Source organism: Rana temporaria, chromosome 2 (genome assembly GCF_905171775.1).
Source record: "Rana temporaria chromosome 2, aRanTem1.1, whole genome shotgun sequence".
Lineage (NCBI taxonomy): Eukaryota > Metazoa > Chordata > Amphibia > Anura > Ranidae > Rana > Rana temporaria.
The window spans coordinates 17,049,422-17,063,348 of record NC_053490.1 but is presented as its reverse complement, the minus strand read 5'-3'; the positions used below and the strand labels follow the sequence as shown (position 1 = coordinate 17,063,348).

The window sequence follows — 13,927 nt, the reverse complement described above, 5'->3', positions numbered from 1 at the left end:
ATATAATACGCAGATGATAAATAATACTGTATATTATCAGTACAGGAAGATCTCACCGCTCAGGAGGTAGGTGCCACTGTCCTGAGTACACAGTCCGCTCTGTGGCTCACGGAATCGGCCGCTCGGCGGTCTCTTGGAGCGGTCAGGGGAGGGGTCTTGTGTAGGGACACAGAGAAGAAATCTAACCAGCCGGAATTCCTTCTCCTTCCAGAACGTCTGAATGGTCTTCAGGTCCATGGCCAGAGAGAAGTCAGCCTGAGCCCGGAGGACGACCTGCACCACAGAACATCAAACATAGCGTCACTGGGAGGGGCCAACCCACGCACACAGCTGTGCTAAAATCAGAGTAATCCACAGATCACCTTCAGTACTAACTTGATAGGGGTGACTGGAGTTTGTTTTTTTCTTTGATGGGGCTGCAGCATCTTGTTACATGATTCTGCACAGTGTTGCTGTCTCTTAAAGCAGGAGTTCACCCGAAAAACAATTTTTAACATTAGATTGAGGCTCATTTTGTCTAGGGCAGTGGTTCTCAACCTGGGGGTCGGGACCCCCTCGGGGGTCAAATGATGATTTGCCAGGGGTCCCCACATTCTGGGCTGTTCCTGAAGCCCACACCGCTCTCCCAGCCTTTTTGACTGATCAGAACTCTCCCCAGCATTGCCACTCATCCCACTTCCCCGCCATCACTGCCACTCATCCCCCCCCCCCCCCCCCCCCCCCCACCAAGGAGCAAGAGAAGTAATAAAAATAGAGAATACATGGAATATAGAGGAAAAGACCGGGATGAAAAAAATAAAAAGGGAGAAAAAGAACAAGAAAGACGGCTGGAGAGAGATGGGGGAAAAAAATCGAATAAAGAGAGATAAAAGAGAAAGAAAGGAGAACAAAGAGAAAGAATTGTACAACCTAAAATGTACCATAAGGGATTTAATACTGTATGAGTGGAAGGTATTCAGGGAGTGCAAAATGTCTGTGGGTTTGGGGGGTGCAAATTACTTGTCTTGCCTTGGGTGCTGACAACCCACGCTACAAAAATAAGTTTACTGTTGGGGGTCCCCACAACTTGGAAAATTTTATCAAGGGGTCACGGCACTAGAAGGTTGAGAACCACTGGTCTAGGGGAATCGGGTGTTTTTTTTTAAATCGAAGCAGTACTTACCGTTTTAGAGAGCGATCTTCTCCGCCGCTTCCGGGTATGGTCTTCGGGACTGGGCGTTCCTATTTGATTGACGGGCTTCCGACGGTCGCATACATCGCGTCACGAGTAGCCGAAAGAAGCAGAACGTCGGTGCGGCTCTATACGGCGCCTGCCCACCGACGTTCGGCTACTTTCGGAAAATGTATGCGACCGTCGGAAGCCTGTCAATCAAATAGGAACGCCCAGTCCCGAAGACCATACCCGGAAGCAGCGGAGAAGATCGCTTTTTGGGTGAACCTCCACTTTAAGCCCTGTACACATGGCCGGAATTCTCGTCAGAAAAAAAAACGTTGTTTTTCTGATGGGATTCCTGGCAAGATTTTCTGAGTGTACACACGTAGGATTCAAAAGAACCGCCGTTCTTTTGAATGGCACGAACGCGGTGACATCATCGACTACGGCGAGCATGAGCTTGTCACATTCTGTGCCGTCACCGCCACCTTGCTTCACCCTAACTATGCCTTGGAAGCTACCGCGCATGTGTCAAAGTCATTTTGAGCATGCACGGGTTTCCATGGCACCCCCCCTCCCGCCGCTCTCCGGTGCCCTCCGCCGCTTACCGGAGCCGTCGGCAGCGCCGGAGGCGATCCGGTCCTATCCCTTGCTGTGTGTGGAGACGAGTGAGGGGAAGATGGCCCCCACCCGCCTCCATATCACTTGCAGGGCGGAAGTGACGTCAAAACGTCTTAAAGGGAACGTTTTCTGTTGTAATTTTTTTCAAATGACAATTTGTTTATTTTTTTATTGCATTTAAGTCCAAATATGAGATCTGATTTCTTTTTCACCCCCAGATCTCATATTCAAGAGGACCTGTCATGCTTTTTGTTTCTATTATAAGAGATGTTTACATTCCTTGTAATAAATAGGAATAAAAGTGAGCAACTTAAAAAAAAAACAAAAAACACTTTCAAAATCAAGTAAAATAAATTAGAAAACCCCCCCAATTTTTTTTAAAGCACCCTGTCCCGACGAGCTTGTGCGCAGAGGCGAATGCATACGTGAGTAACGCCCGCATATGAAATCGGTGTTCAAACCACACGTGTGAGGTATCGCCGCGATCCTTATGCCTTATCGTTTTTCGGCATGAAAAAAACTAAATTTTTTAAAACGTCATGTAAAATGATCGTGTGTGAGCTTCACATCGTTTTTCGGCTTCTGAAAAATGACATAAAAAAAATTCGAACATGCTGATGTACAACACAACGACGAGCTGAGAAAAATTAAGTTCATTGCTTCCCAGCATGCGTCGACTTGATTCTGAGAACGCGTAGGATTTTTGTACGTTGGAATTGAATACAGATGATCAGAATTTCCGACATGAACTTTTCTTGCCGGAAAATTTGAGAACCGGCTCTCAAATTTTTGTTGTCGGAAATTCAGACAGAAAAAGTCAGATGGAGACTACTCACGGTCGGAATTTACGACCAAAAGCTCAAATCGAGCTTTTCTTGTCGGAAATTCCGACCGTATGTACGCGGCATAAGACTGCCACTCCCCGCCCCTCCACAGCTCAGCACTCCAGTGAGTCCGGGGGGGGGGGGGGCAGAAAGGAGAGCCGCTGAGTGACAGTCAGCAGCTCTCTACTCGGGGAGTAGTGAGAACAGAGCCATTGGCGGTGTTGGATCGCTCGGTTCTCAGTGCAGAGGCGGCGGGTGACAGATGCAGCATCCACCTAGGTAAGTATGAATCTGGAAAATCTTTTAAAGTGTTACTAAACCCAGGAGCCTTCATTCAATATATCTGGTCTCCCACAGTACACAGAACATGGAAATGCAAAAGTTTTAGTACTCCCAGTAAATATAAATGGATAACTACCTTTTCTCATCAGTAGTATATAGCAGTCTTGTGATTTCTATCAGTCTGGCTGAGCACTGGTTAAAGCTTGCAGGGGGAGCTTTTATTCTCCTCTGACCTAACCCTCCATGTGAACAGTGCTGATTGGCCCTGTGGTGTTCACATGCACCCTCCCCCCCCCCCCCCCCCAAAAAAAACTCTCTACACACTAAACTGTGCATGTGCAGAGTGGCTCTGTTCTATGTTCTGTTCTATCAGCAGATGAATTAGGGACTGTTAACCATTTAAGCCCCGGACCTTTAGGCAGCTAAATGCCCAGGCCAGGTTTTGCGATTTGGCACTGCGTCGCTTTAACAGATAATTGCGCGGTCGTGCGACGTGGCTCCCAAACAAAATTGGCGTCCTTTTTTCCCCACAAATAGAGCTTTCTTTTGGTGGTATTTGATCACCTCTGCGGTTTTTATTTTTTGCGCTATAAACAAAAATAGAGCGACAATTTTGAAAAAAAATCAATATTTTTTAGTTTTTGCTATAATAAATATCCCCCAAAAACATATATATAAAAAAAAAAATTCCTCAGTTTAGGCCGATACGTATTCTTCTACCTATTTTTGGTAAGAAAAATCGCAATAAGCGTTTATCGATTGGTTTGCGCAAAATTTATAGCGTTTACAAAATAGGGTATAGTTTTATTGCATTTTTATTCATTATTTTTTTTTACTACTAATGGCGGCGATCAGCGATTTTTTCCGTGACTGCGACATTATGGCGGACACTTCAGACAATTTTGACACATTTTTGGGACCATTGTCATTTTCACAGCAAAAAATGCATTTAAATTGCATTGTTTATTGTGAAAATGACAGTTGCAGTTTGGGAGTTAACCACAGGGGGCGCTGTAGGAGTTAGGGTTCACTTAGTGTGTGTTTACAACTGTAGGGGGGTGTGGCTGTAGGAATGACGTCATCGATCGTGTCTCCCTATAAAAGGGATAACACGATCGATGCAGCCGCCACAGTGAAGCACGGGGAAGCCGTGTTTACATACGGCTCTCCCCGTTCTTCAGCTCCGGGGAGCGATCGCGAGGGGGCGGCTAGAAACGAATAGCCGCGCCGTGGTCCCGGATCGCTCCCCGCGGGTTTCCTACCGCCGCATGTACCGGGGGGGTCCCGATCGGACCCCCGACCCGCGGAAAGGCGGGGACGTACATGTACGCCCATATGCCCGTACGTGCCATTCTGTGGACGTACATATACATGCGGCGGGCGTTAAGCGGTTAAAGAAGGGGTCGATCAGAGAAGAAGGATCAAACAGTCTTTTTACACAATGTGGAGGATTACCCCTTAAAGTGGATGTTAAGCTACTCTCATCCTCATCCAACTCCTGCCATAGTGCTGACCTATAAGGATATAGATGCCTCCTGCATGTATCCTTACCTGTCAAATGTCTCCCCTCTGTCTGTTATAAGAACTGAAAAACTGCAGATTCTGTGGGTGGATCTGTTGTCTGGAGCTCGGTGGGTGGAGTTGTGATGCCAGTAGACTCCCCGCCCACCTCTCCAGAAAAGTAACCACATGACTTCAGAAAAGAAGTGGGGTGGGAATTAAAAAATAATGCCTGTCTCAAGCTAGTGCATGAGATATGTAAATAACCTGTCACTCACAGCGAGGGGGAAGAACGGACAAAAGTTTTCTCTTGTTTGTCTTTATCTCACTGAAAAAAGAAAAGAGGATTGCTCAGAGCTGGATTATCCCTTTGTGACAAGACTGGGCACAGATGATAGGAAATCTTATACTCTACATTGTGACAGCAAAAAAAAATAAAAATGTGGGTTTACATCCACTTTAAGTTTCACAGTGAGTATCTGCATATACAGGCTGATTTTACTGTTGTGGGTTTAGTAAGACTTTAACACTCATAGAGTGCATTGTTTCTGGGTTGGTTAACCTGTAACCTTCTACCAAGCAGGAAGTAGGATCTGCATATTGTGACAGGAAGTCAGGTAAATCTGTGGGTGTTGTCACAGACGGGACATACATTTCTGCCTTGTTTAGACAATACACCAATTGCTATAAGGCCCCGTACACACGACCGGATCTGTCCGCTGGGATTTATCCGCGGATCAGTTCCAGAAGATAGATCCGGTCGTGTGTATGGCCTAGCGGACAGTTTTCCGGCGGATAAAAATCCAGCCGACCGTTTTCCAGCGGATAAAAATTTCTTAGCATGCTAAGAAATCTATCCGCTGGAAACCTGTCCTTCGGACTTATCCGGTCGTCTGTACAGACTCACCGGATAAGTCCGTCCGATCCCCATCCCTCGCATGCGTCGAAATGATTCGACGCATGCGTGGAAGTATTTACCTTCCAGGGTCGCGCACGTCGCCGCGTCATCGTCGCGGCGACGGCGCGGCCACGTCACCGCGGATGTTTTCCGCAGGGATTTTGATCTGATGGTGTGTACAGCCATCAGATCAAAATCTGGAGGAGAAATGTCCGATGGAAACGGTCCGGCGGTCTAAGGGCGTTGGAAGACTTCAGCTGTTCAGAATGAGGAAATTAAGGCCTCTATAAGTAATCCAGGGGATTACCACTGCTTTGCTGCATCCTGAGGCTTTGTGAGTAAGGAGAAGCAGTGTACTGAAAGTCTTCTGAGGAGGTGAGGAGAGGATTGATTTTTCTGTGATAAAAATCAAAAGACTTTTGTTTTTCTGCTGTATGATCAGCAGTGTCTGCCCAGCACTAGGCTGTGCCAGACTCTTAGATAGGTTCCTGTGTGGTGAAGGTAGACGCCCCAAGTGGCCAGGGTTTATTTTATGTTTGATTTTGTTTATGCTGTTTGGATGCTTGCAATTGTTTCCAGCAAGATGGAAAAATAAACCAAAATCTTTGGGGTAGATTCAGCTAGGGGCGCGCACTGATACAGCGGCGCAGCGTACCGTTTTTACGCTACGCCTCCGTAAATTACTGGAGCTACGCTTCATTCACGAAGCATTTGCTCCGTAATTTGCGGCGGCGTTTCGTAAAAGGGGCCGGCGTAAGCGCGCGTAATTTAAATGATCCCGTAGGGGGCGTGGATCATTTAAATTAGGCGCGTTCCCGCGCCGAACGTACTGCGCATGCTCAATCGGGAAAGTTTCCCGACGTGCATTGCGGTAAATGACGTCGCAAGGACGTCATTGGCTTCGACGTGAACGTAAATGGCGTCCAGCGCCATTCACGAACGAGTTACGCAAACGACGCAAATTTTGAAAATCGCGACGCGGGAACGACGTCCATACTTACCATTGGCTGCAGCCTCCTAATAGCAGGAGCAGCCTTACGGCGAAAACGACGTACGCAAACGACGTAAAAAACGAGCGCCGGTCATGCGTACGTTTGTGAATCGGCGTTAGTATGCAATTTGCATACTCTACGCTGACAACTATGGGTGCGCCACCTATCGGCCAGCGTCAGAATGCACCCTGAGATACGACGGCATAAGAGCCTTATGCCAGTGGTATCTCAGGCTACAGTCGGCGTATCAAGCTTTCTGAATACAGAAAGTAGATACGCCGGCGCTACTTAGCAATTACGCTGCGTATCTATGGATACGCAGGCGTAATTGCTTGCTGAATCTACCCCAGTGTTTTCAACCGTCTTCGACTGCCTTTCTGTATAAATTCAGTGTGTATTGAACCCATCCAGGGGGTCACACACCCCGCTACCGAGCTAACCCCTTACAATATGTACTGATCACATGTGTCTTCCCCCATGTACAGATATAATCACACACTGCACACGGAAACATTTTTTATACAAGGTTATTATAATATTCTCAGGTTACACACTCCGCCATTCCCACCTTCTGCATCTCCTCCTGGCCGTTGGGTGTCAGATGAGACAAAAGATCCTCCAATGTCAGGGCCTCCACACTGGAGAACGTCGACCCCATCACTAGAAGGTGACAAGATGGTCATGTGACTGTCGTGACATGTGACAAAGGATTGGGTGATACATTTAAAATACATTACCGGTGAAGATGGCCGCCCAGTGGCTCGGTGTCAGTGCTGGGCTGAGCAAAGATTGGAGCAGCGGAAGGTGCTGGGAGATTTCCTGCAGAATCAACCGCGCGCTGCTTATAATGGGGTCATCCGCTGACAGCAGCGCTGTCAGATCCTGGAGACTTCGCTCCCAGCGACACAACTTCTCCCTCATCTGCTCAGTGTTCACCTGGAGGCACACAGACAACCAGTTACAGCATATCAAAATACTAGGGCCCGGATTCAGATACAATTGGCGGGCGTAACGTATCTCAGATACGTTACGCCGTCGTAAATTAGGGCGCAAGTTCCGTATTCAGAAAGAACTTGCGCCCTAAGTTAAGGTGGCGTGGCGTACGTGGTCCGGCGTAAGCCAGCGGAATTCAAATTCTCCATGCAGTGGGCGTGTTGAATGGTAATGATGGCTGACCCCACATAAATTACGTTTTTGGTTTTCGCCGTCCGTGAACGTATCCCAGTGCGCATGCTCCAAATTAACCCGCAAAAAGCCAATGCTTTCGACGTGAACGTAAATTACGGCCAGTCCTAGTCGCGAACGACTTACGCAAACAACGTAATTTGACGCTGGCCCGATGTCCATACTTAACATAGGATACGCCTCATATAGCAGGGGTAAGTTTACGCCGGAAAAAGCCTAACGTAAACGACGCAAAAAAATGCGCCGGGCTGACGTACGTTTCTGAATCGGCGTATCTACCTAATTTGCATATTCCTCGCGTAAATCTACGGAAGCGCCACCTAGCGGCCAGCGTAAATATGCAGCCTAAGATACGACGGTGTAAGAGACTTACACCGGTCGGATCTTAGGGAAATCTATGCGTAACTGATTCTACGAATCAGTCGCATAGATACGACCCAACACACTTAGAGTTACGACGGCGTATCCGGAGATACGCCGTCGTATCTCTTTCTGAATCCGGCCCTTTAGCTAGTGTTCTTCTATTGTTATATTCAAAAAACACCCATTTAGGGCAAAAATATATATTTTTCAGTGTTTGTAGTGTTTCCTCCATATCTGTAGGTGTGAAATAAACACTTTAGCTAGTGTTCTTCTATTGTTCTATTCAAAAAACACCCATTTAGGGCGAAAAATATATATTTTGCAGTGTCAAGATTTTTTTGTTATGTTATTTTAAGTTATTTCCCTATCCACATTTATTTGCAGAGTACTTGCCATGCTCTTACCAACATTTTGCTGCAATTTGCAGCCCTCTAGCCCTTTCCATTAGTTTTTTAGAGACATTTTAGTACTGAAAAGTTTGGGTCCCCATTGACTTCAATGGGGTTCGGGGTCAAGTTCGGGTCCAGAACCGGACTTTCTTCCGAATTTCGGCCGAACCCGAACATCCAGGTGTCAGCTCAACTCTAACTAGGACTCTAGGAATTAAAGAGGGGGTTCACCCTAAAAAAAAAAAAAAAAATTCTAACATTCCATCTAGCATAGTAGCGTGAGCTACAGTATGCCTTTTTTTTTTTTTTTGCGTCTTCTTAATGTGTAATCCCGGAGATAAGTTTCAGTCTAGTAGGCGTTCCTAGTCAGAGGTGAACATGATTGACGGCCTGCTATGGCGCGTCACGCCTCACGGAAATAGCCGAAATAGGACGTGGCTCTTCACGGCGCCTGCGCAGTCAGCTCCGATGTCTGTGCGCAGGCGCCGTAAAGCGCCGTGAAGAGCCGAGTCCTACTCGGGAGGCGTTACGCACAATAGCTGGTCGTCAATCATTGTCCCCTCTGACTAGGAACGCCCATTCCCCGCGGGGAGCCTGAAATGTATCTCCGGGATTAAACAGTGAGTACGGGGCCAAAAAAATAAATAAAGGCATACTGTAGCTTGCGCTACAATGCTTGATTTAATGGTAGAATGTTGCTATTGAGGGTGAACCACCGCTTTAGGTGAGCCCTGCACCCTGTGTATTAGAAGGAGGGGTTCTAGGCTGCACCATAAGTACTGTATTAGAAGGAGGGGTTCTAGGCTGCACCCTAAGGTGGGGGCTCTAAGCAGTGGATCCTGCAACCTGTGCATTAAAAGGAGGAGGGGGTGCTCTAGGCAGCTGGCCCTGCACTCAGTGCATTAAAAGGATAAGGTAGGGGTCTAAGCAATAAGCAGCATCTGTACTTTGAGTTTTAGGAAAAGTGGGGAGGGGGGGTGTCTAGGAATAAAAGTGGGCCCTGCACTCTGTGTATTAGAATAGTAGAAGGAGAGGAGGGGGTATTCTAAGCTGCACAGTATTTTAGGACAATGTTGGCCTCACCTTGACGAAGGGACGAAGCTTCCAATCTCTGACCTGCTCTTGGCTTCTTGTCAGCAGCTTCCAGGATTCCTGTCTTGCCTGTATGCACTGCTCTCCATGACTGATTGCTGAGATGTCTAATGCTTTACCTACAGAGGGAGAGAGACACCAATTGACCTCAAAGATTACTACACAACCTGGATAAAATATGACATTTACAATGGCCATGTAGGCCATCCAATGATCCCAGAGATTATCTATTGACCAGGTAGACCATCCAATGATCCCAGAGATTATCTATTGACCAGGTAGACCATCCAATGATCCCAGAGATTATCTATTGACCAGGTAGACCATCCAATGATCCAAGAGATTATCTATTGACCAGGTAGACCATCCAATGATCCAAGAGATTATCTATTGACCAGGTAGACCATCCAATGATCCCAGAGATTATCTATTGACCAGGTAGACCATCCAATGATCCCAGAGATTATCTATTGATCAGGTAGACCATCCAATGATCCCAGAGATTATCTATTGACCAGGTAGACCATCCAATGATCCCAGAGATTATCTATTGACCAGGTAGACCATCCAATGATCCAAGAGATTATCTATTGACCAGGTAGACCATCCAATGATCCAAGAGATTATCTATTGACCAGGTAGACCATCCAATGATCCAAGAGATTATCTATTGACCAGATAGACCATCCAATGATCCCAGAGATTATCTATTGACCAGGTAGACCATCCAATGATCCTAGAGATTATCTATTGACCAGGTAGACCATCCAATGATCCAAGAGGTCATGCATTCAACTTGAAGACCATGTAATGCCCCAAAAGACCATCCAATGAACAAAGAGATTATACATTGACCAGGTAGACCATCCAATGATCCAAGAGGCCATGCATTGAACTTGAAGACCATTTAATGCCCCAAGACACCATCCAATGAACAAAGAGATTATACAATGCCCCAATAGACCACCCAATGACACAGGAGACTATCCAATAACCCAAAAGACCTTCCAGTGCTCCAGGAGACCACCCATTGACACAGGAGACTTTCTATTATAAGGTGACCAGATTTTTTAAATGAAATAGTAATGGCGGAAATCAGCGACTCTCTGCCCGCCACCGCCCTCCTCACAACCTGTCAAGTCTTACTCTCTGGGCCCCGGCTATTACTGGGTGGGGAGCGGAGGAAGATCAATCTGCCAGACAAGGAGATAAGCAGGCAGGCGGATGGCTGGGACTTGAGCCAAGGCAGAAGAACATGTGAGCGAAGCTGAATGGGCATGCAGCCGAAACTGAAGAAATATTTCCTCCACTCCGACCAGCACATGATTGTCAGAAAGGGGCACAGATAATGGAAAAAAATACACCCCTTAAGCTAGTAGGAGCAGCGGAGTGGTGGTCTGTAATTCAGAATTTTGTTTTTAATGCTGCACCGACTGTCTTTGAAATTGCCCCAGCCCCTGTTCAAATCCAATCCGCGGACAAAACCAGGGACAGACTTGGTCCAGGGACAGTGTCCTCAATCCGGGGACTGTCCCCGGAAACCGGGGATGTCTGGTCACCCTATTCTAGTAGTATGTTTTATAAACGGTATGGCAAAGAATGTACACTGAGAAATGCTTCCCTGTAGGCCACAGAGGTCTATGATGGAGACTCACACATGCACACAGCATGGCAGCTCCAGGAAGAAGTGTGCCTATGAGAAGACCATGACAGAAACCTGGAGATCAGCTGACCCAGAGTTGTTATAAGATATAGAGAAAGGTCTGGTTCGTGATACGAGTTCTTGAAAATTGTTGCTCAGGCCATCATCTTTACAGAAAGGCCCCCCAAAGTAATATACGTCTCACCTTGTAAAATGTGATGAGAGTGGCTGAAATCTCGCAGCTGAGAAAGGAGAGTCCGCAGATTGTGGCGCAGATCTCCCAGATCAGTCAATATTAGTGCTGGGTTCTGTTCCGGGTCCAGAAATCGAGGAGATGAAGCGGCTGTGATGATGCCCTCCGCCTCTCTGTAACATTCTAGGAAGGATTGCTCTAAGCTGTCAGACATGGAGGAAAGGTGACCGCTCAGGTACTCTGCACTGGTCTTCAGTTGATGTTGGAAGGAATCCCAGGTGTCCACCAGCTGAGGGGGAGACTTAATATCAAACCTGGTACAGAAGCATGCTAAAGTCTGGACACCCCCCCCCCCCCAACATTCTGTATATTTTTTTCAGGTTAAAGTTAAAGGCTATGTACTCCAAAACAATCCTCATCTCTTCGTGTGACATGGTTTTCCAAACAAAATTGATGTTCTTTTTTCCCCACAAATAGAGCTTTCTTTTGGTGGTATTTGAACAAAATAGAGCGACAACTTTGAAAAAAAACAAAAACAATGAGCTAGATTCAGGTAGCGTTTACGTCGGCGTATCTATTGATACGCCGCGTAAGTTAGAAGATGCGCCATCGTATCTATGCGTGCTATTCACGGAGCTAGATACGCCTGAATTTCAGCTTCCTCCGACCGACGTAAGTGTTAGTACGCCGTCGTATCTAGGGTGCATATTTATGCTGCCCGCTAGGGGCGCTTCCGTAGATTTACGCGTAGAATATGTAAATTACCTAGATACGCTGATTCACGAACGTACTTGTGCCCGCTACGCCATTTACGTAAGGCTTACATCCGGCGTAATGTTACCCCTGCTATATGAGGCGCAGCCAATGTTAAGATATGGACGTCGGAACAGCCGTCGAATTTTACGTAGTTTACGTAAGTGGTACGTGAATGGGGCTGTGCGTAGGTTACGTTCACGTCAAAAGCATTGAGCCGACGTATCTTAGAGAGTATATGCGACGTAACTCTGGGCATGCGCCGTACGAACGGCCATTCATTTACATGGGGTCACGGCTAATTTACATGGAGCACGCCCCCTACCTGCCTATTTTGAATTAGGCGGGCTTACGCCGGCCTATTTACACTACGCCCGCGCAACATACGGCGCCAGATCTTTGCGAACACTGGTCTGGGCGCCCTATTTAACGTCGGCGTAGCGCATATTAGATGCGCTACGCTGGCCAAAATATACGCAGAGCTACGTGAATCTAGCTCAAAATGTTTTACTTTTTGCTATAATAAATATCCCCAAAAAAGATAGGCCGATATGTATTCTTCGACATATTTTTGGTAAAAAAATCACAATAAGCGTATATTTTTGGTTTGTGCAAAAATTATAGCATAGTATATCACAATTTTATTGTTATTTTTGTTTTATTAGTAATGGCGGCAATCAGCAATTTTTATTGTGACTGCGACATTATGGCAGACACATCGGACACTTTTGACGCTATTTTGGGACCACTGTCATTTATATAGCGATCAGTGCTATAAAAATGCACTGATTACTGTGTAAATGACCCTGGCAGGGAAGGGGTTAACCAGTAGAGGGCGAGGAAGGGGTTAAGTGTGTTCTAGGGAGTGATTCTAACTGTGGGGGGGATGGGCTACATGTGACACGACACTGATCGCTGCTCCCGATGACAGGGAGCAGAAGATCACTGTCCTGTCACAAGGCAGAACAGGGAGATGCCTTATTTACACAGGCATCCCCCCGTTCTGCAGCTCCGTGACATGATCCCGAGCACCCGGCGGACATCGAGTCTGCGGGACACATGGTCACACTCACAGAGCTTGCGGTGGGCACGAGAGCCTGCAATGTCACGTCTTAAAGGGGACATACGGGTACGTCCATATGCACAGCCGTGCCATTCTGCCAACGTAAATAGTTGTGCAGTGGTGGGCAAGCGGCTAGAAAAGTGGTTATTCATAGGCAGGATATATTTGCATGCAGACCACCATGGTTAACCTCCAAATGTGATGCTAAGGCTCTAAGGGCCAGATTCACAGCAGAGATACGACGGAGTATCTCCTCATACGCCGTCGTATCTCTCAGAGTATCTATGCGACGGATTCATAGAATCAGTTACGCATAGATAGCCCTTAGATCCGACAGGTGTAATTGTTTTACACTGTCGGATCTTAGGATGCAATACCGCGGCTGCCGCTGGGTGGAGTTTGCGTCGTATTCCAGCGTCGGGTATGCAAATGAGGTTTTACGGCGATCCACAACGGTTTTTCGCGTTCGGTACTAGTCTAGTTTCCCGTCGCAATTTTAGTCGTCGTTTTACCTGCCCTAACTTTACACAGCCCACGTATGTGCTGTATAAAGTATGGCTGTCGTTCCCGTGTCGAAAATTAAAAAAAATGTTTTCTTGCATAAGACGTCCGGAAATACGAAAGTACGCTACGCACAACGGCGTTAGAAAAAATGACGTCACTTCGCGCAAAGCACGGCGGGAATTTCAAAACGGAGCATGCGTAGTAGGTCTGGCGCGGGAGCGCGCCTAATTTAAATGGCACACGCCCCTTTTAATTACGCGGGCTTACGCCGGAGGCCGCCAGCGTAAGTTTTCATGCAAGTGCTTTGAGAATCAGGCACTTGCGATGAAAACTTGCGGCGGTGTAATGTATCTACGATACGTTACGCCGCCGCGATTCTACGTGAATCTGGGCCTAAGGCTCTATGTTTGAAAGAACTGAAAGTGCATGTGAAAACACAAAAGAACTCCCAAAGAAGGACTCCACCATTAAAC

General features: G+C 46.9%; 1 protein-coding gene across 1 annotated transcript in view; it reads right to left on the bottom strand.

Annotated features, from left to right (window-relative positions):
* Positions 1-13,927, bottom strand: part of DNHD1 (dynein heavy chain domain 1) — a 171,296-nt gene that overhangs the window by 84,917 nt on the left and 72,452 nt on the right. The window contains exons 16-20 of the mRNA XM_040339911.1: positions 11,147-11,423; positions 9,291-9,418; positions 7,008-7,206; positions 6,839-6,930; positions 57-273 (exon numbers count right to left, since the gene is read on the bottom strand). Coding sequence (XP_040195845.1) covers positions 57-273; positions 6,839-6,930; positions 7,008-7,206; positions 9,291-9,418; positions 11,147-11,423 — 913 coding nt within the window. The remainder of the gene's footprint in view (positions 1-56; positions 274-6,838; positions 6,931-7,007; positions 7,207-9,290; positions 9,419-11,146; positions 11,424-13,927) is intronic.